Source organism: Morus notabilis, unplaced genomic scaffold (genome assembly GCF_000414095.1).
Source record: "Morus notabilis unplaced genomic scaffold, ASM41409v2 Scaffold951, whole genome shotgun sequence".
Taxonomy (NCBI): domain Eukaryota; kingdom Viridiplantae; phylum Streptophyta; class Magnoliopsida; order Rosales; family Moraceae; genus Morus; species Morus notabilis.
Genome location: NW_010367036.1, coordinates 43,653 through 69,326, shown reverse-complemented (window position 1 = coordinate 69,326; position 25,674 = coordinate 43,653). Strand labels below are relative to the sequence as shown.

The following is a 25,674-nucleotide window of genomic DNA, read 5'->3' as shown; positions in this document are numbered from 1 at the left end:
GTGAATTAATTGATAAATTAATTCTAGATAAATTGGTTGAATTATTGTTTTAAGAGTTGTTTAATATAGGAAGACTATTATATGACTGTTTTGATCATGCAATTTCTCTATTGGGTTGTTTGAATCAAAACTGAGGCTCTATGCAAGTTTCCCGTATTGAAAAAATTAGGAAAAACAACTTTCGTCAGTGCAGACAGGTCGACCGGTTGGGTAGACCGGTCATAGGTCGACCGGTCCGGTCGACCGGTTAGTGAAGACAGGTTGACCGGTGAGTTATAACGTCTCTGTCACCGGTCGACCGGTTGTAACGTAAAATGCATGATGACATGGCAAAATCGACTCTGGATGCGATTAGAACTTTGGGAAACCTAATTGTTACGAAAGTATGACTTCCTAAACACTATAAATAGCCTATTAAGTCACATTACTCATTAGATCACTTGAGAGACTTTTTGGAGGCTATTGATAAAAGATTCCTGAGAGGAAAAATTGTTTAATTCTCAAGAACAATTTTTTCTTTGGTTCTCTTGTGATTGGAAGGAGATCAAGAATACCTAGAGGAGATTAAACGACGTGTGCCCACCCGCACACCGATTGTGGAAACGAGAATAGCAAAGAAGACCAGTTGGTTGAGGCTCTTCCGGTTGCTATTTGGAACGCTTAGATCTGTCAGACGTGCAGTTTCCTGAAATCTCAAAAGGTATGTTTTAGATCTTTAGTATTTATGTTATATAGCATCATGAACATGTTCTTGTTTGGCTTTGACGTTAATTAAAATTTTTAAATTCCGCTGCGCACTTGATGCCATTAATTTTCCAACATAATGTTGTCCTGATGCTGTCAAATTTGGCATCCAACACCATATTAGAAGACGATTAACTATAAAAACCTTCGTTTTAATGACGGTTTTTAACCGTCGTAAAAGGCCGTCACCTTTTACAACTTCGAATAGGACGACAGTTAGAAATCATCGTTGTGTCTTGTAGCGACGGTTAAAAACCGTCATTAAATGCCATATTTCTACTTGTGTGATTAAGTCGATAATCTGATAAGAACACAAGCAATCCTCGCTCCAAGATTCTTAGAATCTATAAATCTTCCTTGTCTACTCCTTAAAACCTACAATAAAAGTGTATGGGCACTTTTCTAGAATAAACATATTTGATTACTCAACTAATTCTCTCCCACTTGAATCAACACATGAACAAAGTGCAATTGTGAATGGAATAACTTTTCTTCTCTTTCTCTCTCTGGGAAATTTCAGCCACTGTAGTAGTTTGAGCCAAAATTATTTCTCCGATTTTCTAGAATCACCTATTTATAGAGATGCAGTCAGAGTAAAAACTCTAATCTTATCTCTAAAACATTAGGCTAGAAAATTGGTATTTATCTTTATTTTAAATCTCATTTAAAATCAAGATCAATTCTCTTTTAAATTTGAAACAAATTTTTAGTCCTTATCTAACTTTATCTTATTATTCAATTCCGACTCAAATTCAAATACCCATTTAAGTCAAAATTTATTTTTATCTGAATTCAAATTGGATAACTTGTCAACAAGTAAGTGGATAACATGGAGAGCAAGTATCTCCACTCAGCTAGTTGGTTAGAATATGTCGTGTTGTTAGTTCTTTACTTTTTTCTTAATATATTTTCTTCTTCTTCCTTGTTTTATTTTTTTGGGAGATTCTCTAGTATGTCTGACGTACCAGTAGGTTAATTTTTTTTAACTGTAAGATTTGTGTACAATTTGATTTTTATATGATTTTATGTAGATCTAGCAGACAAAAAACTTAATATACCGGTATGTTAGCGTACTGAAAAATGTCCATTTTTTTTTGTTTTTTGTTTAGTGGAATGTGGCTAATAAAGCACATACAAGTCAACCTCGTTTGTCTCATGTATTCTTTATCTTATAATATTATAGGAAAGAAGAATGTTAGGGACACCAACTTAAATTTTAATTTTTATGTACCAACTGATGTGACATATGAGTTGTCATGTTTACATTGGTAGTTGTTTAAAACATTGTCACGTCAATTAATAATAAGAGATTGCATCTGCCAATAAAAAAGATGACAACTCATATACCACATTAGTTGATACACAAGAGTTAATATTTGAGTCGTGTCCTTATCACCCTCATGCATGTGTTGTTTTCGATTGTTATGAAGCTACTCACTGACTTTCTTCTACAAATATTAAAATAGTGCCATTTAATTTTACAATGTAAGATTATTATGTTTTCAAAAAGTAAACTAAAAAAATATATACGAAGTTATAGAAATTTCCGTGGAAATCTTACTAATATTTTCACGAAATCTCCATAAAATTTCTATGATATTCTGTCATTTAACAATTTTTTTTTCTCAGAAATGGATATCTCCATAAGAATATCAATATGTATAGAAATTTATGTAAAAATTTCAAGATATTTTACGAAAAAGATACTACACCCCTATTTTCATATCGGTATATTCAAAATATAGAAATTTCGATAAAAATGTCGATTTTTTATCCTTGCTCACGCCGAACACAGGGGTCTTGTGGCACAGAGAAGAAGTCCTAACAAGGAAGAAGAAGAAAATATATTAAGAAAAAAGTAAAGAAGTAACAACACGACATATTCTGACCAACTAGCTGAGTGGAGATCACTTGGCTCTAACTTTATCTGTGAGAAAGAGTCGAATGGAAAAAAGAGTCGTTTCTCCACAACAGGATGCATTGGCTAAACAATATTGTCGCATAGTCCCATAATTAGGAGAAAAAAAAAATTTCTGTATATCCTAGTTTCTAGACCAAGGCGTCGTATCATTACTAGAGTGCTGATCCTCTGGTCCGGGTTGAGAAAAAAATAATGCGATTTTCACTCTACTTTTTCAATGTTTAAGAGAAAAAATTTCAAGTCCAGTGATTTTGGTGAAAAATATCACTGATAAATGAACTAATGTTGCTACCATGATCTCCATAACATTTTTTCTATTCAATCTCCATAACATATTATAGATAAAATGTATTTGCAGATAGAACTCAAGCATGCAAATTTTGGTGCCCCCATGATAAATAAATTGCAGATAGAACTATGAATAGTCTCAAGGTCAGTCAAGAGTTCCGAAAATGTGCCTTAAGTTGGTCAAAACGCATAATATTGAAACATTAAGGGCAAGAAAATTTGCTGCGACTTTCACGAGTACTTGAGCAATATTGAAATTTAAACCCTCGTAATTTCTCACCCTAACCAATGAGTTAATATTTATATTGCCTTATATGACTGAAGAGAGAGAGAGAGAGAAAAAAAAAGGATAAGCTTTTGAAATCCATCTTTAAATGGGATCTAATTCTTTATAACAACAAAGTCATGAGTGTCTATAACTGAAAAACTTGTGTCCTTCAAAGTCTCAGTTATCAAGGTTTCTCTACTACAAGTATTACAATGACAAAACTATCTAGGATCAATTAGTACATATCATTTTAAGACCAAGTGAACCACAACATCTGTGGCTTTTATCTGTTTTTTTTTTCGGAACCTCTCTTGTTGATGCTTGTGTGAGATATTTTTTGAATAAGATCTTTCTTATCCACCACAGGCTGCACCACATCCGGCGGCGCAGCCACCACCACCATAGAGTTCTGTGTCGGCCGAAGAGGATTTCTCTTTCGATACACCGTCTGCGCATGAGAAGATTACGGTTGAGACAATACAAAGAGTGACCAACAAACCTAACACAAAGACTAGAAAACCAAAACCGCCACCACCGCCACCTCCGATGATCCCATCCAAATCCGCCGCCTCCCTCGATAGCCTCACCATCTATGTGTGTCTTGTGAGTGTGTTTTGATCAAGTCCTCTCTAATGGGAAGTGAGCTTGCAATTCCCAAATGAGGATTCTTATATATGATGAGTTCTTGTTGTTGAAAAGTCAATGCTCCAACATAAATTATTTGCCCCAAGGTCCAATTAACACTTTAGTGGGTGTCTCTCTCTCTCTTCCTGCTTTAAGACCCTCTTTTACATGATTCTCCTTACTTGCACTGTAATTGGCAGGCAAAACCATCAGATCTTTGACATGAAGATTAGTGGGTACTCAATATATATAGCCACTAAAAGACCATATTGGTAGTTTAATTTATATATACATATATATTTTTTCATATTTCTTCCACTATTTCTTGTCATGAGAATTGATGTGGGTGGACGCTAGCATGAGCTTAATCTGTCACTTGAGACAATGACAGCCAAATAGGAAATGTGGGTGTGCAGATGGAAGTGCGAACTCAGAGCACACTTTTTGTAGAATGAAACTTTATTTTTGGCTTTCATCCTTCAATAATACACAATAATTAATTTGAGTTTGATGGAAGTGCGAACTAGTCCAATCTGTTCTATAAATGGTGTTCCATTAAGGATTTAAAATGCAATTATATTTCTTCGTAGATTCCTCTAATATGATCCACCTTAAAATCAATTATTACAGACAAAAAAGAAATAGGTTATAAGATTTTCCACATATTAATTGGATTGTGGAGGTCAGTTTTAGAAAGGGTGTTTTCCATGTAAGAAAACACCAAATGGGCTTTTATTCTAGTAATATATGCTGCTTTCTTGCTTATTTTTCACGTCCACTTCATTTTAATTCTGAGAAAATTGTTGAACTTACTTTTAGAGTGTATGAGTATGAATTTTCACCATTTATTATGGATTAATACTTTTTTGACTAATATAATTATTTGACTAAGAATGATATTAGTCAAGATAAACGGATAAAAATCTAGACTCATACACTTTATAAGGTTATTTGTCTATTTTCTCATTTTATTCCTCGTGTGAGTTTTCCAAAGAAAACCTTTCCCATTTAGACCTCCTGTCCCCATCTAAAACCTGACAGATTGGGAGTCATATCCATTAAGCATATTAGCTTTAAGCATTCACTAAATATGCGCTAATTTATTTAGTGACCAACTCTAGCACATGTTTTATTTGATGGTGCTAAGAAACCAGTTGTATGTCACACTTGTAGACCTTAATTATCATTCTAACATTGAACTCGCAAGCGAAAGCCAGTTTTGGAAGTGTGATTAGAAAGAGGCACAGTGAATTTGAGAGGCGTAAAGTGTGTGATTCACTTGTAATTTTTTTCTTTATCATAATAAAAATCTGTAGCAATTTGCGTAGCTCTCACGTTATTGACGAACCATTAGGGTCCGTTTAGTTCACTGATTCGAGTTGAGATGTGATTTTATATGAAAGCTTTTTACTATGGTAAAAAAGTTAGATGTGATTATTTCTGAGAACTTTTTACTGTAACAAATTCGAATTCTAAACTTGAATCGGTGAAATAAACGGAAAAAATTTACGTATTTGTTTTAGTTTATTTAACTCTACTGCTCTCCTCAGTAAGAGATTATGCAGTCTAATACATTAGATTACTGATGTTTTAATTTGACATATCCGCTCAAAAACCTGCTCTAAAAAAAAAAAAAAAAAGATTACGGACCTTTATATTTCTAGGGAAAGCAGATTACGGGCAAATTTTGACAAGTCCTTTGTAATAGTTTATGCCCAAGTTCAGGAAAAGAAAACCACTTATAGTCTTGGTTCTTGTATTTAAGGTCCCATTCATTTCACCGATTCAAATTTAGAATTTAAGTTTTGTTACAGTAAAAAGCTCTAAAAAATAACAGTCATATTTAATTTTTTTGCTACAGTAAAAGCTCTCACATAAAATCATATCTCAACTCAAATTAAAAATTCGAATCAATATTAAATAAACCCTAAATTTATAATTATAATTTTATTACAATTATCTCACAAAAAATTTAAATTTAAAAGGTTTTTCTCTTAGGAAATTTTCCCTCAGTAAATCAGAATAACTAATTTCTAACACGTAAACTAAAAGGACCCTTATTATTGTGCCTAAAGACAATGAACGGTCCCAAAACACATCACGGAAAAGTTGAAAGCGAATGATGAATGCGTTATACCCATTCTTTCCATGAAAAATGCGCTTGAGGAAAACGCCACAGTACAACATTCATCTTTTGCATTATCTATTAATTGTGCACTGTTTGGTGTGATATGACTGGTATCCAAAAGGCAACATTATCGTTCCATTCATTTCACCGATTTAAATTTTTAATTTTAAATTTTTACAGTTAAAAATTTTTAAAAAATATCACATCTAACTTTTTCTGTTACAGTTAAAAGCTCTAAAAAAATATCAAATCTCAGTTCGAATTAAAAACTCAAATTCGTAAAGTGAATAAGACAATATATAGGACAAAAGATCTCAATAATTTTAAGTATTGGGGGTGTTTCACGTTTGCGCTTGTGAGCTCCACGTGACCACAATCTTAGTTAGTGGAGTCCAAAATACTTGTGTTTGCCCAAAATCTTCTCACTAAGGATTATATTCTGAGTCGTGGCAGAGTAGCACAGGATGGACTTTTGTGCATGTGTTAATGTGCAATTTTTTAAACTCTCTTGTATTTTATGCAAGTTTGAGAACTACTTGATTGTCTTAAAGTGGGAAGTTTGACTTCCTTTTCGACCTCTTTTTTTTTTTTTTTCTATCAAATTTCAGATTGGAAACATGTGGACCACCTAGAATTTGGGGATAATTGACCAAAGCAATTAAGAGCAGAACTACAATTAGAGGTAAAACAACTAACTGATGCTTTGGTAAGCTAAGATTAAATATTTTCTAATGTACCATAATTTCTAATAATGTCACGTAAAGAACTTGAAGAAAGGGACTAAAATTAGGGAATAAACATGTTCTATAGTGGTCCTAGTCTTTTGAGTTTAAATAAGGAATTTTTTGAGAGGGTTTTCTTCAATTCTTCAGCTAAAATCTAAGAACAGTACTACAATCATAATCAATTCTTTTTCATCAAGTTCAAATATCAGTGACACGATGGACATGTTTATTTAACTATATTAGAGCACTATATTGTATAATAATATAATAATATAATGTTTACTGTGACTATTGTATTATATAAATTAATACAGATGGTAAATTAATACGATATGTATCAGTATTATTGAATACGTCTCATTTTTAGCATATTATATTGTATTATTTTATAATTGATTGATGATTCATGTCGTGGTTAGGAACGACTAAGGTCGGGATTGAGCCAACATATGGTTAATGCCGGAGCCTATAATTGTTAAAACATTGAGGGGGCACAATGCAAATTTATTTTTTAAAAAAATTATATTTTGATCCAAAATTTTGTTAAAAATACATTTTGACTCCCAAACTTTTGGAAAATTACACATTGACCCTAAATTTTTTTAAAAATTTAATTTTTGACCCCAATACTTTTAAAAAATTATACTTAGACCCCTAAATTTTTTAAAAATTACATTTTGACCTAAAAATTATTAAAATTTTACATTTTGAACCTTTATACAATCTGTCGTTACACCAAACACTATATTGTATTATAATAACACAACACAACACAATACAATATACTATTTCTTATACAATACAATACAAACTACCAAACATGACCTATATTAATTTATTCAATGTATGATTTACTATCGTATTAAATTATTTTTATTTCTCGTATACCTTTTCTTCTCATTCATTCCCTAAAATTTTTATTAGTGTTCTCCCTCTCCGTTTATAGGAATAATAAATAATTCAATAGTCTCATACAGTCTCTTTGTTGTGTATTATGCATTACAGAGCGTATTGTATTAAATTATATCTAGTAGTGCGCTGGTTATGCTAAATATTGTATTATTATACGTAGCTTTAACACAATACACCAAACATGCCCCCAAGAGGATTCAACTGATATCCAAGGCTAGCTATATCTTATGAAGTAGAACAAAGGAATTCTGAAGTATTATTACTAATATTTTAGTTAATCTTTTTCATGTTTCCGAGTTGCATCCTATTCTCTGTTTCGTACTAATATATTCTTTGCTTGGTTGCTTAAAGGCTTAAACACAAATCCAAATGATATCCAGCTAGCTCTAGTTCTCTTCACGTGTGTGGATGCTTTTAGGCTTCCGGAACTCCAAGTTATTCAAAGACCCCTTTTTTAGTTTTTGCATCTTAGAATATCCTTCTTTCAATTGTTATAATTAATTTCTTTTTCTATGTTTTTCCCATCTTAAGAGCGTTACAAGTTTCTAGAGCTCTGAAAGCACTATAGAAGTTTTGAGGACTCAATAATATCTCTTAAGAATATTGAAAAAGCTAAGCCAGATAACGTAATACTGCATTCGGTCTTACTTTACCATAGCTAATTATTCCTGAAGAGCCTTTTTTTTTCCCCTCCTTCGAATTCTATATTTATCCTCCGAAAAACCAGCGCCACAGAACAAACTAAAGAGTATGTTTGGTAGGAAAGAAAAGTAGAAGGAAAGAAGAAAGTGGAGAGATTTTGGGAGAGAAAATGAAAATGTAGGTTGTTTGGTAGGAGAGAAAAGAAAAAGGAAGAGAAAATAGAGTGGAAAATAATACATGTGGATCCCACCATTTTTCTTCTTTCCACAAGTGGGTAGAAAATGAGGACAACTAATTAAAGTGAGCAAAGTTACTAAACTATCATTTTCTCCATCAACATCCAAACAAAAAATTTAAGGGTATAAAAGTAATTTACGAGTAAAATTTTTTCTTTCCTCCTAATTTAACTTCTAATACCAAACAAGTGAAGGTAAACTCATTTTCTTTCCATCTTCTCATACCAAACAACATAAAAGAAAATCAATTTCCTTTCCATCACTTTCATATTTCCTTTCTATCCTATTTTCTTTCCTTCTTACCAAACATAGCATAATAGTAAAATTGCTGTACTTATCATATAATTTTGGTGTAACATGATTCACAAACCTTTTGTCAATGGAAATTAGTAGTTTGGTGTAACAATTTATAGGTTGTAACTATATTACGGTTCTATCAAACATTGAAATGTAATGTTGCACACAAATATCATGACACAGTAATTTACATGAGTATCTCAGGGCAGAAGAGGGCTCTAAGTGGCCCATGTATTCAACTTGTTCATTTGAACTTCTTCTCCTTCACTGGACCTCGTGGAATCTTGTTGAGAACGTTTGTATCCAATCTTCGGTAAGATCTCTTTATCTCTCGAATTATTCTGACAGCGAGACGATCGACATCATCCTCGAATCGCTCGTACATAAATGGAAGTGTCTCCATACAGACAAAGCCTTGATCACACGCAATCATGCAAACACAAACTTCATTAGCCCAAATGCACAATACCAAAAAAACAATGCAGTTATGATTAGCTTGTAAGGTGACAAATTCTTACCCAAATAAAGGAAATTCAAGAAGCTGAAACAGGTTCCAATCACAGATAAAATATAGAGAGATACAATTACCTGAAAAAAGTCAGATAAAAGCTTTGTGACAAGAGAGTTTACTATGGAAAGTTGAGTTTCATGAAAATAAAACCAAAAGCATTTTTTTTTTAAATGTACCAATAAGAAAAGTGGTACATCTCTTCCACATGCAATGTAAAGGAGCTTTGACAATGATTGGTTGAATCTTGTGTGAAAGGTTGAAGCCACTTCTCTGAATGAAGATTCGTGTAATATAACTTGAGGTATTTTGGGAGGAGTCCTTCATACATATAGAGAAATGATCTAAGCCCAAATTGATTAAAGTACATTTGTACAAGAACATTCTCAAATGGGTACGTGACAAAAAACATGATTGAGTCTATGAAATTCTTACCCAATCCATTTTAAAAATTAAATTTAAGGATAGCGAATTAAATTACATACCATTATTATTGAACCCTACAGGGCGTGGCCCCATCAAGAAAAAAACATGGTGGGGCCCACTTGTCTGTGCCTGATGAGGCCACGGCCTGTCGGGTTCTTTGACATTTAAATTTCATGAATAGTTGATGAATTAAGAGCCCGTTTAGTTGGAGGATTCGTTTTCTAATTCGAATCATGGTTCATGATTTACTACAATATTTCTTCTCATAAAAAACACACGTAAATTAAAAATAATTTTAATCACATAGTTTTAATTCATAAACCAAACGGGCTCTAAATGATTGAGTCTATAAAATTCTTATCAAACCATTTTATTTTAAAGATGACCAATTAAAATACATGACAGTATTATTGGGCCCAACGAGGCATGATCCTATGCGTCTAATGGGGCACGGCCCGTCAGGCTCTTTTAACATTCATTAACATTACGGTAGTTTAATGATTCGAATTTTGAATTTGAATTTGAATTGAGATGCGATTTTATATGAGAATTTTTTATTATAATAAAAAAATTAAATATGATTATTTCTAAAAGTTTTTTATTATAGTAAAATTCAAATTTTAAATTTAAATTAGTAAAATAAACTGAACCTTAAATGCATAATTAATATGAAAGAAGTACCATTTAAATATTTCTGCTCCAGTACACCAAATGAAGAAGGCAAGCATTGTGGTTATGGAAATGTGACAGAGAAGGGTCACGAAATTGTACTCAACAACCTCAAAGAGAAACCATATAACTGTCATTCCAGCCAAAAGTGCAGCTGAGATATTTCTGTTTCTCCATAACAGCACGTCTGCAACTGCAAGTCCAAATCCTTGTTTTTCAGTATCATGTGAAGTTCCATAATTGTCATAATCATAACAATTCTAAGGTTCAGTTTCGTATAAGAGTTTAAATCAGGGTGATTCTAATTTTAATTTTAAAATCAGAATTATAATTTATGATTTTCGATCCAAATCGTGGTCTTAGAATTAGAACCAAAATTAGGGGTTTGAACCTTCCAAAATCAAGAGAGAGAATGGTTCTAAAATGCAAAAGGGACATGCGGGAGCTTTTTTTTTTTTTTTTTTCTTAATGCAAAATGGACATGGGGGAGCTTTTCTATTGGTATCTCCAGAGATGAGAGCTAAGACAACAGGCCTTAGCTTAGAGTTAAACATACTCTGTAGTCTCAGAGCCATAATCTAAGCTAAAAATTATGGGTTAATCCGATTTTAAGTCCCAAATTATGGCCAAATTCTATTTTCATCCCAACTTTTAAAAGTATCAAACACGCCCTAGATCTATCAAATTATTCTAAATTAGTCATTTCATTCATTCAATTGTTATAATCTCCACACAAAAAGGCACTACTTTCTTCTGCCCCCTAACATGTAAATTACTAACTTTTTTTTTTAGGTTTTGTAAATTACAAATTTAACCCCCACTATTACACACGGCCCTCACGCATCTTTTTCCATTCAAATTTTAATAAGTTGGTAGATCAAGAACTCATGCTAGAACGTTTTTAAATTCAAGAACCAAAATATTATTTGACCTATAATTCAGGGATTAAAATTAAATTGTGAACTGACAGTCATCTATAACTCCAAATATAAAATAAATTTATTATGATTTAAACTATAGTGTTGAAAGTGCATAACACACTAAGGGGAAATAAGCCAAATTACTAGATGTCATACTCTCATAATACGTTATCAGTGTTCATGCCCATGCAGGTTTGTTCAAAGGACAAAAATGAAACGTAAATAGTACCTTGCCCTCCTCCCAGAACTTCATGTATTGGTCTTTCACGTCCGAAAAGCCTTTTGTGTCGTGTCGTGTCATTTTCGGAGTCGGATGGTGGATAAATCGACATGGTTGTTTTTTTTTTTTTTTCTTGGAAGTTCTTTGGCATAAGGGCTGCTAAAACAAGCACCAAGCTATATATGGAAATGGGGGGGGTTCTAAGCTTGGTGGTAAAGTAATCTTTAACGAAGCAAGGAATGGCTTTTGAGCTTGGCTTTAAAGGTTGCTTCAGGGAAAGCTGTACAGAATGTTGGTAATCTTATTTCAAATTACTAAGGCCTTTTAAACGAATCTCATTGATCTTTGTGCCCAAAAAGTTGCAATATATTATAGCAAACAAATATAGTGTGTCGCACGCTATTATGTTAAAGTGCGTGAATTTTCATTGCATTTTGTTTGGGTAACATATTTCCAATCTAACCATTAACATTATTAATTCTAGTTTTGAGTCCAACAATGGAACTTGTCTTATTTTGGCATTCCAATTTTAATGTTATATATCATACCCAATTCTTAAAAGAGTCCCGTCTACACTTCACGAACAAAATTTCATGATTCAATTTATAAAGTGATGACACAAAATTATCAAAAAGTCCAAACCTTTTCTCGTTATTTAACTCCCTCACTCAGGCGGCATTTTTCTTTTCTTTTCTTTTCTTAAAAATTAAAAAAATTAAAAAAATGCATAAGGGCTGCTAAAACAAGCACCAAGCTATATATGGAAATGGGGGGGTTCTAAGCTTGGTGGTAAAGTAATCTTTAACGAAGCAAGGAATGGCTTTTGAGCTTGGCTTTAAAGGTTGCTTCAGGGAAAGCTGTACAGAATGTTGGTAATCTTATTTCAAATTACTAAGGCCTTTTAAACGAATCTCATTGATCTTTGTGCCCAAAAAGTTGCAATATATTATAGCAAACAAATATAGTGTGTCGCACGCTATTATGTTAAAGTGCGTGAATTTTCATTGCATTTTGTTTGGGTAACATATTTCCAATCTAACCATTAACATTATTAATTCTAGTTTTGAGTCCAACAATGGAACTTGTCTTATTTTGGCATTCCAATTTTAATGTTATATATCATACCCAATTCTTAAAAGAGTCCCGTCTACACTTCACGAACAAAATTTCATGATTCAATTTATAAAGTGATGACACAAAATTATCAAAAACTCCAAACCTTTTCTCGTTATTTAACTCCCTCACTCAGGCAGCATTTTTCTTTTCTTTTCTTTTCTTAAAAATAAAAAAAATTAAAAAAAAACTTTATTTCACTGTGTTGGCCTTGGCTTGTGGAAGCACTCATCAGCTCAAACTAGAAAAATCACATCCAAAACTAGAGGGTAAACTAACATGGTATCAGAGTGGGAGGTCTTGAGTTCAAATTCCTGTAATTGTACTCTTTATTCTCATTTAAATTGTCATCACGTGTTGGGTCTTTAATATATCTCGGGCTTAAATATTCACGTGTTGGCATGGTCCACGCTGTGCGTGAGGAGGCGTATTAGAATCCCACATTAGCTGAAGATATTGACATGATCCACTTAATAAACTGAGAGTAATCATCTCCTAACGAGCTGATTTTATTAGGTTAAGTTAGGTCTAATATCCTTTAATTTCTGTAGCAATGACCGAGGTGGTGGTGGAAGCGGTTAGAGTGGAAGAAGGATAGCTTAGAGGGCTGCGGTCTGAGAACCGAATCGCCATGGCTCTTCTTTTCAATCTTTTGAGAGAGAAAGAGAGAGAGAGAGAGAGAGTTGAACAAAAATGAAAGAAAAAAAAATAAACAAACTTAAAGTATGACCGGTGGAATTGAAAATGAAAACCTTTCTGCAACGTATTTTCTCATACCACAGAATCGAAGATCGTCAGATCGGCTCCTTCAGGAAGTTAGAGCGAGAGAGAGAAATTGGTGATGAAGCAAATCGGTGAGCTAAGGATCCTTCCAGAGAGAAAATTGTCTCCAATCCTTTCCCTTCAATCGTCGGAGAAAATTTCGGCGATCCTTCTCGCAAATTGGTAGTGAATCGCTTGTTGAGGAAGATCGGGGCTGCAAAACTCGTCGACGACGGCGAGGTTGAGACATGCCCGACAATGGAGCCTTACGGCGTTGGAGGCAAAGGGAAGAGAGAGAGAGAGTAGACGGATTTGGGACCGGAGGTTTTAGGACAGAACGATTTAAAACTACTAGTCGTTTTACATTAAAAAAAAAAAAAAAAAAAAAAAAAAAAAAAACTAGCCGTTTTACCAGATGGATTTGAGAATGGAGGTTTTAGGACAACTCAAGAATTTAAAGCTACTAATCGTTTTACATTAGCAAAAAAGCTTAAAGACTAGTCCACATTGTAGTAGTGAAGTCAATTGCAGATTAGTTTTCTTTACAGAAAAATAAAATTGTAGATTAGTTTTAGCAACCAAAAAAAAAAAAAAAAAAAAATTTCAATTGTAGATTCACAAATCACACTCGGGCAATACTCGTTATCACTGCATAATAACAGTCAATTATAATAATTTCATAAACAAATCATTCTGTAGCTGTAACTTAATATTTTCTGCTAAAACTTTCCTTTGCAAAGGAGATAGTGGACTTCGAGTATCGTTTATTGAAAGTGAGGATTCAATAAATGCAATAACAACAGTAAATGATCCTTGTTACTATACTATAGAATTTCTCATTTTAAACGACATCAAGAATTTGATGGATGAGGTTAATGACTGTTTATGTTGTAATGGGGTTGTCCACACATTAGCGAAGTTTTCGTTTTCTTTGGAAGAAGATCGCTATTGGTTAAAGGAATATCCTAGTTGAATTGCTAGTTTTGTAAGTGCTGATATGGCTTTGATTGATTAATGCACATAGTTTTCCTTAAAAAAAATATATAGCAATAATTATAATAAGGATTATTGGTAGTGTTAGTTACTAAACTTTGAGCAGAGTTTTTAATTTTAACATATTAGTCCTTGAATTTGTTTTATTTTCAACAGTTTTATTTCCTGACACTTAAATTGATGAATGATTTTTGAAAATTTAACATAAATAATCACATTATTTTTGCATAATAACTGAAACTTTTACCTAAATAATTATAGTAAGTGCAAAACATAATAGTTTTCAACAAGTTTTAATAGTAACAAAGAGAAAAGTTTAAACACTTTTTTTGTAAAATTTAAGTCACGCAATGGACACATCATTATCTTTGATAAATTTTAAAAGTCGTTTGTCATTTTAATCAAGGACTAAAACTGCCAAAAACAGAAAGTTAAGAGACTAATGTTTTATAATTAAAAGTTTATAGATCGAAATGTGACTACGCTCAAAGTTTAAGACTAACAGTGCCAATTATCAATTACAATAATTGTAAGATTATGGCTAGAAGACTACCGGAGCGGCGAGTGGATGAGGAAGCCAAAGCTCTTCTTTATAGTTTTCTATGGACTCATGATGTTAGTTTAAATCTCCAATTTGTGGAGCCGGATGAATTAATAATCATTCATACTCTTAGTACGTGTTTAGTTTGAGGGTTCAAGCCACCCTGATTTTGGTTCAAACCACCCTGATTTTAGTTCAAATAGTGTTTTTTCTCACTAAAATTTTAAAAGTTATGCTACATTATTTTTCTTAAAATTTGAATTCTGATTCAAACCAGCTTCAAACCAAACAAGCATTTTGTAATAATTGTCAATTCAATAACAAGTTTATAAGTGTATTATTGGATGTACCTAGTTTGCTGTCTTTTTTTTTTCTTGGAGTTGATGTTAAGCATTTTGTTAGAGAAGTTAATCAGATTGCTCATGTTGTGGTTAGATATTCTCTCTAGTTAGATAGGGAACTAATAATTTAGTTGGAAGGATGTCCTCCCTTATTGAATATGTTATTATATGTGATCTGATTTGATTTAATAATAATAACAAATTTATTTGTTTCAAAAAAATCTAACAATTAACTGCAAAAGTAAATTTTGTAACTAATACTTTTTTTAATCTTTTCCAGAACTCCATTACTTGATTGTTCTGAAAATTTAACGCGTGTTAGTAATTTAGGGTCCGTTTAGTTCACTGATTCGAGTTTTTAATTCGAGTTGAGATGTGACTTTATGTGAGAGCTTTTTACTGTAGCAAAAAAGTTAGATGTGATTGTTTGTGAGGGCTTTTTACTGTAGAAAAACTCAAATTCTAAACTCGAATCAACAAAATGAACAGACCTTTAGTATTTGTGCCCCCTTTTCATAGTTTAGAGAGTTTTACATTTAAAAAGAGACATTTTGTAAGTCGGTCTACAAGTAAGATTAGTTTTTGACCATTCAATTTAGTCGAGATCACATCAGATTGAAAAAGTTTACAGAATAAACAGTTTCTGATATAAATTTAAAGGCAGAAAAATAAAGAATTACTGATAGTTCATTTTTCAATCCTACCAAATAAACTCCCATTAAAAAATGGACGATCAAATTGCAATTTCGTGTATAATTTGGAGACCAACAAAGCAATTTACCATCAATTATTTTGTATCAAAGTAACAAATGTTTGGCTCCAAATTTCATTTTGTGACAATTTTATTTTGTAACTAAAATTTGATAGCTAATTCTACGATTTTTAGAACATCAAAGTTGATGGATCCTTTTTCCTTGAACTCTTTGCTTTCTTAGACTTGTTTAGAATAAATTTTACAAATTTTCCCTAAACTATGTTACTTGTGTCAATATATTTCCTAAATTTTAAAATGTATATGTTGTGCCCTCAATTTATAGAATTTTTCCATGTTCACCCTTATGTTTGACTTGGTTTATTTTTTGAACGGAAGTAGTTGTCATATTTTATAAGATACTTATAAAAAATGCAATAAAAAAGATAAGGGAAGGGGGAACGAAGCGCATCCAACCACCTTCTACCGTCCACCTCAGGAGAGTTTTGACACTTTAAGTAGTAATAGTTTTCTAACGTGCTCTGCACGTATTGTCATGTGAGAGACACTTAAAATATTTATTGTATACTAAATAATTAGAAATTTATTTATATAACAATTTAAAAATTTTTAAATTTATTTTAAAAATGAATATGTATAAAGATAACAATTTATGAAAAAAAATTAAGTAAAGATACATTTAAAGAAAATTATTTTAACAACCAAAAATAAAATAAGAGCACATGGAAAAAAAAATTACTCTTATATACGTAAATTGAGAAACAACATACTTTTAAAAAACACACAAAAAATTAAAATGTTAGCTAAAAAAATCTAAAAAAAATGATAAAAAATAGACTAAATCTGCCACGTAATACCCTCATAAAAAAAAAAGCTTTAGCTCTTTTATGTTAGATTTATTACGAACTCTATGACTGTATGCTTTGTTTTACGTCATTTCACGCACATTGAATTAATAGTGAGTGGAGGTTGATCTATTAAATTATTAGGCGGTATGCGTTGAAATTTTAACAAATTTCTTATCTTTTAAACTGCCCACCACCCGCTCGTCACTGGCCGAATCCGCCCATTAACCAATACAAAGAATATTGTCAAAATTAAAAATTTAAGAAATAAAGTATTAATTATTAAATAATTTAAGAACTGCAGTCGCGTTCATTTTATCGATTTGAGTTATTAATTTTAAATTTTTACAATAAAAAATTTTTAAAAAATATTATATATTTTTTTTATTATAATAAAAAACTTTAAAAAAATATCACATCTTAACTCAAATTAAAAATTTAAATCCGTAAAGTTAACCGGACTGCATTTGTCGACTAATCAAACCACATAATAATATCCTCATTTCAAAAAAAACAAAAACAAAAAAAAGAAGGGGGCGCAATAATCATGCCAAGCCCCCGTTAATAAATTCCAAAATAAACACGTGCACCCCAACGTAACAAAAAACAAAAGAGAAGACGTTAAAATATTCAAGATTCCGCATTAAAAAACTCCTCTCAGGTCTTCTCTGCGTGTTCAAAAAACTCTTCCACAGCAACTCAACAATGGCAGTTTTCAACATCTCTTCCTCACCTGTCACAACCCCATTGGAGAGAGAGGGAGACATCACCAACAACAAAACTCCAAAACCCATTTCACCAGATGTCCCCACTTACGCTCTCGACACCCCACAATGCTCTTCAACACCTCCGTCACATCCAAATCCCCAAAAGGCCGAGACCCACCTCGAGAATCACGCCGAGAATGGCCCTGGCGACGCCGCCGGCGAGGTTCGGGTTCAAAAACTTGATGGAGACGAGGATGGTGAACATTCAGAGGGCGGAGAGCAGGGCTCTGAACGTGCCGTTGATCGCGCCGTTCACGATCGCGACGTCGAGGCTCGAGAAGGTCGAGAACGTTGCGGTTCGGATCGAGCTGAGCAGTGGATCCGTGGGGTGGGGTGAAGTTCCGATTTTGCCCTTCGTGACGGCGGAGGATCAGCCCACCGCCATGGCCAAGGCGAGGGAGGCTTGCCAGATGCTGCGGCAGAGCCCGGAGATGACGCTCGGAGCGGCCTTGGAGGTGATCGCCGGGATTCTTCCTGGCCATGACTTGGTTTCTGTGAGTGTCGTTGGAGTTTTGACCAATATTTATATGCAATTCTATTCTAAAGCCATGAAGCAGTTTTACATGATAATTTCTAACTAGTTTGGAAAATTCCATTGGAATAATAAAGTTGTAAAAAAAATAAATAAATATCACTACCATTACTGTTTGTTTTTGACCCGTAAATACTTTTATGGTTGTAAATTGGTGGCGGAGTTAGACTATTTTTGGGGCACTTTACCAAAAAATTAGACATAATTTCTTATTGTACATGAACATAGTTATATGTTTCAGTTATTAAGTGGAGTCATATTCATAATTATTCTTATAAAACGGAGGTATGGTTGAAATTTTAGGAAAATTTTAGAGTGAAAAATTGAATTTCTAAATTTGTGCCCCACTCAGTAAAACATGGTTCCGCCACTGAAAGTAGTCAGTGGGTCTCAGAGTTCCCATAAGTATGCTTCGGGGAATATAATAACTTTGTTGTAGGCTTGTAGCCAAATTGTTGTGACTTCTATTGAATTCTTGCCAGAGTACATAGTGTGAAATATGATCTTACTTCATGCTTCCTGTATGAGTGGGTTTTCAGTAAATGAGAAGGCTTAATTTTCCTTTTAGTGTGAGAACGAAATCTTCAACTATAGAGTTTTGGTGCTGCTTTATTGTTGTTGCTTTAAATAGCACCTTAATGTTGTAGACTCTCTAAATTATTAGTGGTGCTGTTCATAAGGAAGCGAACTATTAAAATATAAAGCGATTGTTAGCCCACCTCGTAATAGCTTAAACTTTTAGGATGAATTGGAACTAACATGGTACCATAACAATACGTTATGAGTTCATATTCTGGCTATTTCACTCTTTATCCCTGCTTAAACTTTTGAATCAATTGGTAAACTAACATGAGCATGCCCCATGTCCATTAGTAATGGACATAGTAAGAGTCTTGGGCGTGTTATGTGTAAATTATGATGATTTTACTTTTTAAAGCTAAATTTGGAGCTTCCCAAGTTTATGATAGATTTGGGAACTTTTAGGATTTTGATTATGTTAGGTACCTTGAATTCTTCCTCTAATCAGCTATCTCCCCAACAAAACCCCCCTGATTCTAACATTAGCATGCCACCTCAGCACTTAGCCACTTTCATTAATCGCCCTTTGGCCCCGAATTCTTCACTTTCTACCTCTTTTTCGCCTTCTCACATACACTTGCTTAAGTAAGGGCCTAACAGATTGGCATAAATCACGTATGGTTAAAATTTGTCTGAAACGTTGCTGCTTAGTGCTTACCTTTGTTTGGTCTCTTGTTATTTCACAATGTATTATGGTAATATTTTGTTTTACAACTCTTGGCTATTGAAGGTTAGAGCTGGAGTAGAGATGGCACTGATTGATGCAGTTGCGAGTGATATCGGCATCCCACTGTGGAGACTGTTCGGTGGAGTTTCAAATACCATAACCACTGATATCACAGTTGAGTTCTTGTTTGAGTAATTCACTCTTTATCCTTCTTTACTTCCCCCCCTTTTCTATAGGAGATTCATCTAGTAAAAATGGTTTGCGTGTATTTGCGTCGCTTAATATGTATGTTATGTAAATATAAGACCACTAGTACGAGGACAACTAAAAAGCTATAACTGCAGAACTGACATGTGCAGATTCCAATTGTTTCCCCCGTTGAAGCTGCTGACTTGGCTTTAAAGTACCACAAACAAGGATTTGGGACTCTCAAACTTAAGGTGGGAAAGAATCTAAAGGCAGATATAGAAGTTCTTCAGGCCATACGTGCAGTGCATCCTGATTGCTTGTTTATCTTGGATGCTAATGAAGGATACAGACCCAACGAAGCTGTTGAAGTTCTTGAAAAATTACATGGTGTATTTTGAACACTTGATTGTTAATAGAATTCTACGCATTTTCTTTGGAAGCATAATGAAACTTAAGTCTTGTGTATGATCTGATGTTGGGATCCCTCTCTTTCACCTCTTCTCGCTTGAAATAGACTAATTATAGACTGTGTTTTCCGTTTGATCGAATTCTAGAGTGAAGTTTACTACTGGAACTGTACAGTTATCTCTAATTAACTAGTTAATTGTTTATTATTTTCCCCTTTGCAGAAATGGGAGTTACTCCTGTTCTGTTGGAACAACCGGTTCATAGAGATGATTGGGAAGGCCTCGGATTTGTTAGTCGTATTGCTAGAGATAAGTATGGGGTATCAGTTGCAGCAGACGAGAGCTGCCGAAGTGTAGCTGATGTTGAGAAAATAATTGAGGGGAATCTCGCTGATGTCATAAACATTAAGCTTGCCAAAGTTGGGGTTGTTGGAGCCCTTGAAATCATTGAGATAGCCAAGGCATCGGGACTGAAGTTGATGATTGGGGGTATGGTCGAGACAAGACTAGCCATGGGCTTTGCTGGCCATCTTGCTGCTGGACTTGGGTGTTTTCAGTAAGTTCTATCTTGCTTACCAAAAGAGAAGTGTTTATATTTCTGCTGAATTGTGTTTGTCATCAAGTGTTTGTCATTCTGTACAGGTTCATTGATCTAGACACACCTCTGCTGCTATCGGAAGACCCCGTTTATGGAGGTTATAAAGGTACCCATTGGGACAGCATTGTGTTGCATATAGTTTGGTTTTGTGAATACTTTTAATCATTCTAGTAGCTAACCCTTATTTGATTTTAATATATGGAAATATTACAATGTTATGTATTTCGCTTCTGTTGACTAGTTTCGGGTGCTGTTTATGAGTTCACAAATGCTAGAGGCCATGGCGGGTTTCTTCACTGGGATGATCTTGCTTGTAAGTCATTAGCTTTTTTAATCATTGCCTAATGCAGTACTTGAAACTGAGAGAAATGGAAAGAGGAAGAGTGAGAAGCAGAACAAAAATATGTTGTAAGGATAAGGGTTGTCCATAAGTAAGGGAATCTGGGCATATTATATATGTCAGAATAGAAAAATAAAGATTTCTCAAATAAAAGCTAAACAAGCCTAATTGCTGCAGGATGAGGCCCCAGTTTGCGTAGTCAAATGAATATGAAAACTCATTTGTATTTGAACACTTGGGTGAACATGCCATAGTTACCTTTTTTCTTCTGTTTTTTTTTTTTTTTTTTTTTCCTAATTGTGGTGGTGGCTAAAATTCATTCATATTTAAAGTGCTTCCAACTCCCAGTTGTAGGTTTTCGAAAGCAAAGCAACACAATAATAATTTTCATTGAACTGAACATAACAAAACCCTTAAGCATGTTTTCTACCAATTGTTCTCTATGCATTGCATCAAAAGCGTGTGGTTACTTGTTTTGATGCGCTTGTAATAAACTGATATTCTTCGGTATTGAAATGTATCCCAAAGGACCGAGGTTCTTTTTTGCTAACCTTACAATGTTTTCTGCAGAAATGAAGATCCGCAAGCAACCTCAACTCTTCGTAAATTCGTGTCTGCAATAACATTGAATGGCCTCAGATTACAGGCACGGTTAACAATCAGATGAATAAGCCAGGAAGACGGCCTATGCGGGGATAAATGTTTTTACAGGTCCACAAGTTGGATAAAATTGAAATAATAGAATGTAAATTATTCACTCGTTCGTCTGTATCTTGTGCCATAAAACTTCTACTTAGCCTGGTTTTGTGTTCCTTGATTGTCAAAGTAGGCATCACACTTGACTATCCATGTTATGAATTATGAATAACAATTGCTTTGAAGTTGTGAGAAAATATTGGATGGTAGCAACTGAAATAGTGTTTGATATTGATTTTGTACAGTTTTTTTTATATATTTTGATGGAGAATCTCGTGATCCTGGTTACTAACAAGAAACAGGAGGTACAATTGATGTACAAGGATAGTTCCTAAGCGGAATATCATTCAAATGCTCATGAGGGTAGTAACTCTATGGGTGGCATGGTTAACGGTTAGAGTGTTGGGCGACTCTCTTTGAGAATCTTAGGCAAGGAGGTTTGCGCCTGCCACCTTCATACTCGATTTAAAGTGCCTGGAATTATGCCCCAAGTATTCTTTGTGCTACGCTGTTTGCACATTTGGTGGGGTTGGAGTAATGTGCTCCTAGTTGAGGGGCAGCTTGATAGTAGGGCCTTCAGTGTATATTGATGCAAGGGAAAATTAGACAAATATTCTTAGAGGATGTTTGGTTTATATATTTAGAATCATGATTCAGAACTATTCTCATTTTACGTGTATTTTTTATGAGAGAAAAACACTGTAGAGAACCATAAATCATGATTCAGAATCATGCACGAATATAGGAAACAAACGTCCTCTAAGTGTGTGAATTTTTAATTTTTACCCCTAGTCTTGATTAATACTCTTTAGTTAAAAAACAATGTTAGTTCAAACAAGTTTTAATCAAGAGTAAGGGTGAAAGTCTATTTATACACTCTTAGAAGTAAATTCAATAATTTTCTCTTGATATAAGGGGGCGTTTGGTAGATAGATCCAGAATTATGATTCTGAATCCTGATTCAGAATCATTGTTTGTTTACAATGATTATAAATCATAATTCAGAATCAGTGTTTGATTTGGATGATTCTGAATCATGATTCAGAATCTGATGTGATGTTTTAAACCAGAATCACTTATGATTTTAAAACCACCCCCCTCTTGATTCAAGGTGATTCAAACCCATGATTATGAATCATAGTTTCAGAATCATTATTTGAACATAAAATCATGAATCATAGTTCTGGTTCCAAAATCATTATTAAAATCACTCTGATTTGAATTCTCATATCAAATGAACTCTAAGTGATTGGGGGCCTCTTTGGTAACATTTAAAAAAAGTATACTAACATTAATTGCACCTGTTAATGGACTATTCTTTGGCAAAATAATAACAACAACAACAATAATAAGGGATAATTCTCAAGACACTTTCTGTGCTCGGTCAAAATACCACTTTCACCATTCTTATTCAGTAAGTATTTAGATACTTACTTTCTGTTTACAAAAATAGACCCAAAACATCCTTGAAGCAATAAATTTTTTTAAAATATCAAGATTACCTTCCTAATCTTTATTCAATACAATTTAAAACATTATTAACCCAAAATGTTAAATAAAATCAATCTTAAAAAATAGAAAATTGTCAAAATAATTAAAGTATTTCTTTGATTTGAATATTTAATTGAGTATTTTTATAATTTTTTGTTTAACATTTTCGTTAAATCGTATCTAAAATAACATCAATATAATTTAGAGAAAGTAATCATGACATTTTAAAATTTTAATTGTTTCAGCGGGTGTTTTGGGTCTGCATTAATAAACATACGGCGTGTTTTGGATTTGTTTTTATAAACACATAGGATATTTTAGGCGTTTGCATAATAAAAGAGACAAAAGTGATGTTTTAGCGGCTTTGTCTCTTTTTTATTACTCTTTTTTTCCTCTTTTTTCTTTTTTTAATCTTTATTTGACATTCTTTTTGTGTTTTCCTTCTTTTAGGATATTTTGTGGTATGATCTTTTTATCGTTGGGATTAGTTTATAACCGTTAGATATGGACAAACTAAAGGTGTCTTTTTAATTCTCTTTTTTTTTTTTCCTTTTTTTAATCTTTATTTGACATTCTTTTTATGTTTTTCTTTTTTTAAGACTTTCTCTAATAAACCTCTTTATCATTACGCTCAGTCTCTAACTGTTGAATATAGTCAAAATAATAATAATTAAAAAAAACCTTTTTAATCTAATCTAATAAACATAACATAGCTTCTCTTCCTTCATGTTGTCACGTGACGGCATAGGAGAAGAGAGCTTTCGACTCTTTTATTACTCTTTTTTTGTAATCTTTATTTGGCATTCTTTTTGTGTTTTTTCTTTTTTTTAAGACTTTTTCTAGTAGGACCTCTCTATCTTTAGGTCAATTTCTAACTGTTGAATATGGTCAAAATAAAATGAGCTTTTTTCATATTGTTTTTTTTCTTTTTTTAAGTCTTTATTTAACTTTCTTTTTGCCTTTTTTTAAGGACTTTCTCTGTTATACCTCTTTATCCTTAAGGTCAGCTTCTAATTGTTGGATATGGTCAAAATGAAAAGAGTCTTTTCTGTATAATCTAATCTAATCTAACAAACATTAAAAAGCCAAAGTTTTTTTTCTATGGGGTTGTCACGGGGCTACCATCCTTTTACCACACTCTTTTTTTCTTTTTTACTTTTTTATCGCTATTTTTTATTTTTAAATTGTTCTTTTCTTGAATATTTTTTACATTTTAATTTTTTGTATTATTCAAAAATATATTATTTTCTCACTTTACTCCTATGAAAGTAATTTTTTTGCATGTGAGCCTGTTTTATTTTTTGTCAATGGTTAAAATAATTTTCTTCAAATGTGTCCATACTTAATTATTTTTCGTATAATTTCTATCACATCAAAGGTTATCTTTACTCGTATTTCTTTTTTAAAATAAGTTTAAAAAAATTTGAAGTGTCTCTAACACAACAATACGTGCAGAGCACACGTTAAAGAACTAGTATATATATCTAAATATAAAGTGAAAAAAAGAAAGCAAGAAATGATGAATTCTAGAGAGTTGAACACTTGGAAAAAGAAAATCAATTGTCCAAGCAAATAAAATTATTCGAAGTAATTATTTCTCATGATATAGATCCAAGAGCAGGATAAGTCATGTATGCAATGGACTTCGGTAGGCAATAATGATAATATTCTTCTCCATTCGCAGATTTGGGACTCCATTGCTATTTACATTACTTTCATATTTCCTATTCTGCAGTCGATCTGATATTCATAAATCATTATGCAAAGAATGGGACAGTATATATTCTCAATGCTGTAGTTTTTGGCCCCACAAAATTAAATTACATTGGATATATTTTAAATCTGAAAAGTGCTTAGAGCACACCACCACCGATACTAAGCATCATCACTAATATAAGTGAGACCCACACAACGAGTCTTACCTTCAGCACCATCAGTGCCTTATAGCAATGCTATTTAAATCTGGGTATGAGCTTTGCACTATGAGCATGTTTATTTGTCATAACTCGTTTGAACATCACAACCTAAATTATTTAAAAAAGAAAAATGTTTAGAGACATCACTCGTATTAAGTACCATCACTAATAAAAAATGAGACCCACACACTATGAGATTCACTTTTTATTAGTAGATGATACTTAATACTATCGGTGTCTTATAACAATGTTCTTTTTGTGTTAACTTGATCTCTCGTGTTAGGTTCAAAGGAATACAATAATATTGAAACAATTTTCAAACAAGAAATTACATACAGATAATTTTATTTATTTTATTTTATTGTTCTATACCAAGACAAGTGACATACAGTTCAACAATTTCCCCCGTACTTCAGTAACTCTCGTAAATTCTTACTAGAAAATGTCACGTGAAATATAAAAATTAACAAAAGAACTTCATATGCTAAGATTTTTAACAAAAATAACATGTGTAACACAAATATTGAGTATCGTTGAATAATTTAGTGAACAATTATTTTGTTAGCTCCTCTTTTGCAGAGCCACACGGAAGTGCAACTACACAGTACGAGTTTTTTTTTTTTTTTTTTTTTTTTTTTTTTTTTTTAAAACTATCAC

General features: G+C 32.9%; 3 protein-coding genes across 3 annotated transcripts; 1 reads left to right on the top strand and 2 right to left on the bottom strand.

Annotated features, from left to right (window-relative positions):
* Positions 1-3,490: 3,490 nt before the first annotated feature.
* LOC21396442 lies at positions 3,491-4,037 on the bottom strand. The gene has a single exon (XM_010111785.2). The coding sequence runs from the start codon at positions 3,809-3,811 to the stop codon at positions 3,575-3,577; it is 237 nt and encodes a 78-aa protein (XP_010110087.1). The 5' UTR covers positions 3,812-4,037; the 3' UTR covers positions 3,491-3,574.
* Positions 4,038-8,821: 4,784 nt separating this feature from the next.
* LOC112094218 (reticulon-like protein B9) lies at positions 8,822-11,678 on the bottom strand. The gene is made up of 5 exons (XM_024174589.1): positions 11,538-11,678; positions 10,401-10,581; positions 9,473-9,614; positions 9,304-9,373; positions 8,822-9,199 (listed from the first exon to the last, which is right to left on the bottom strand). Exons 1-5 carry the CDS (start codon positions 11,638-11,640, stop codon positions 9,030-9,032), a joined length of 666 nt encoding a protein of 221 aa, XP_024030357.1. The 5' UTR covers positions 11,641-11,678; the 3' UTR covers positions 8,822-9,029.
* Positions 11,679-17,460: 5,782 nt separating this feature from the next.
* LOC21396441 (L-Ala-D/L-amino acid epimerase) lies at positions 17,461-21,820 on the top strand. Its single transcript, XM_024174578.1, has 7 exons — positions 17,461-18,096; positions 19,444-19,554; positions 19,740-19,956; positions 20,199-20,532; positions 20,619-20,680; positions 20,816-20,887; positions 21,485-21,820. Coding segments are annotated over exons 1-7 (1,257 nt in total). The 5' UTR covers positions 17,461-17,637; the 3' UTR covers positions 21,487-21,820.
* The last annotated feature ends 3,854 nt before the right edge of the window (positions 21,821-25,674 follow it).

Coding starts and splice junctions, on each gene's coding strand:
- LOC21396442 (XM_010111785.2), bottom strand. CDS start 3,811: ATGGTGAGGCTATCGAGGGAGGCGGCGGATTTGGATGGGATCATCGGA.
- LOC112094218 (XM_024174589.1), bottom strand. CDS start 11,640: ATGTCGATTTATCCACCATCCGACTCCGAAAATGACACGACACGACAC. Junction 10,582..11,537: donor AGTTCTGGGAGGAGGGCAAG/GTACTATTTACG, acceptor TTGGACTTGCAG/TTGCAGACGTGCTGTTATGG. Junction 9,374..9,472: donor ATGTACCACTTTTCTTATTG/GTACATTTAAAA, acceptor GACTTTTTTCAG/GTAATTGTATCTCTCTATAT.
- LOC21396441 (XM_024174578.1), top strand. CDS start 17,638: ATGTCCCCACTTACGCTCTCGACACCCCACAATGCTCTTCAACACCTC. Junction 19,957..20,198: donor AGTTCTTGAAAAATTACATG/GTGTATTTTGAA, acceptor TCCCCTTTGCAG/AAATGGGAGTTACTCCTGTT. Junction 20,533..20,618: donor GCTGGACTTGGGTGTTTTCA/GTAAGTTCTATC, acceptor CATTCTGTACAG/GTTCATTGATCTAGACACAC.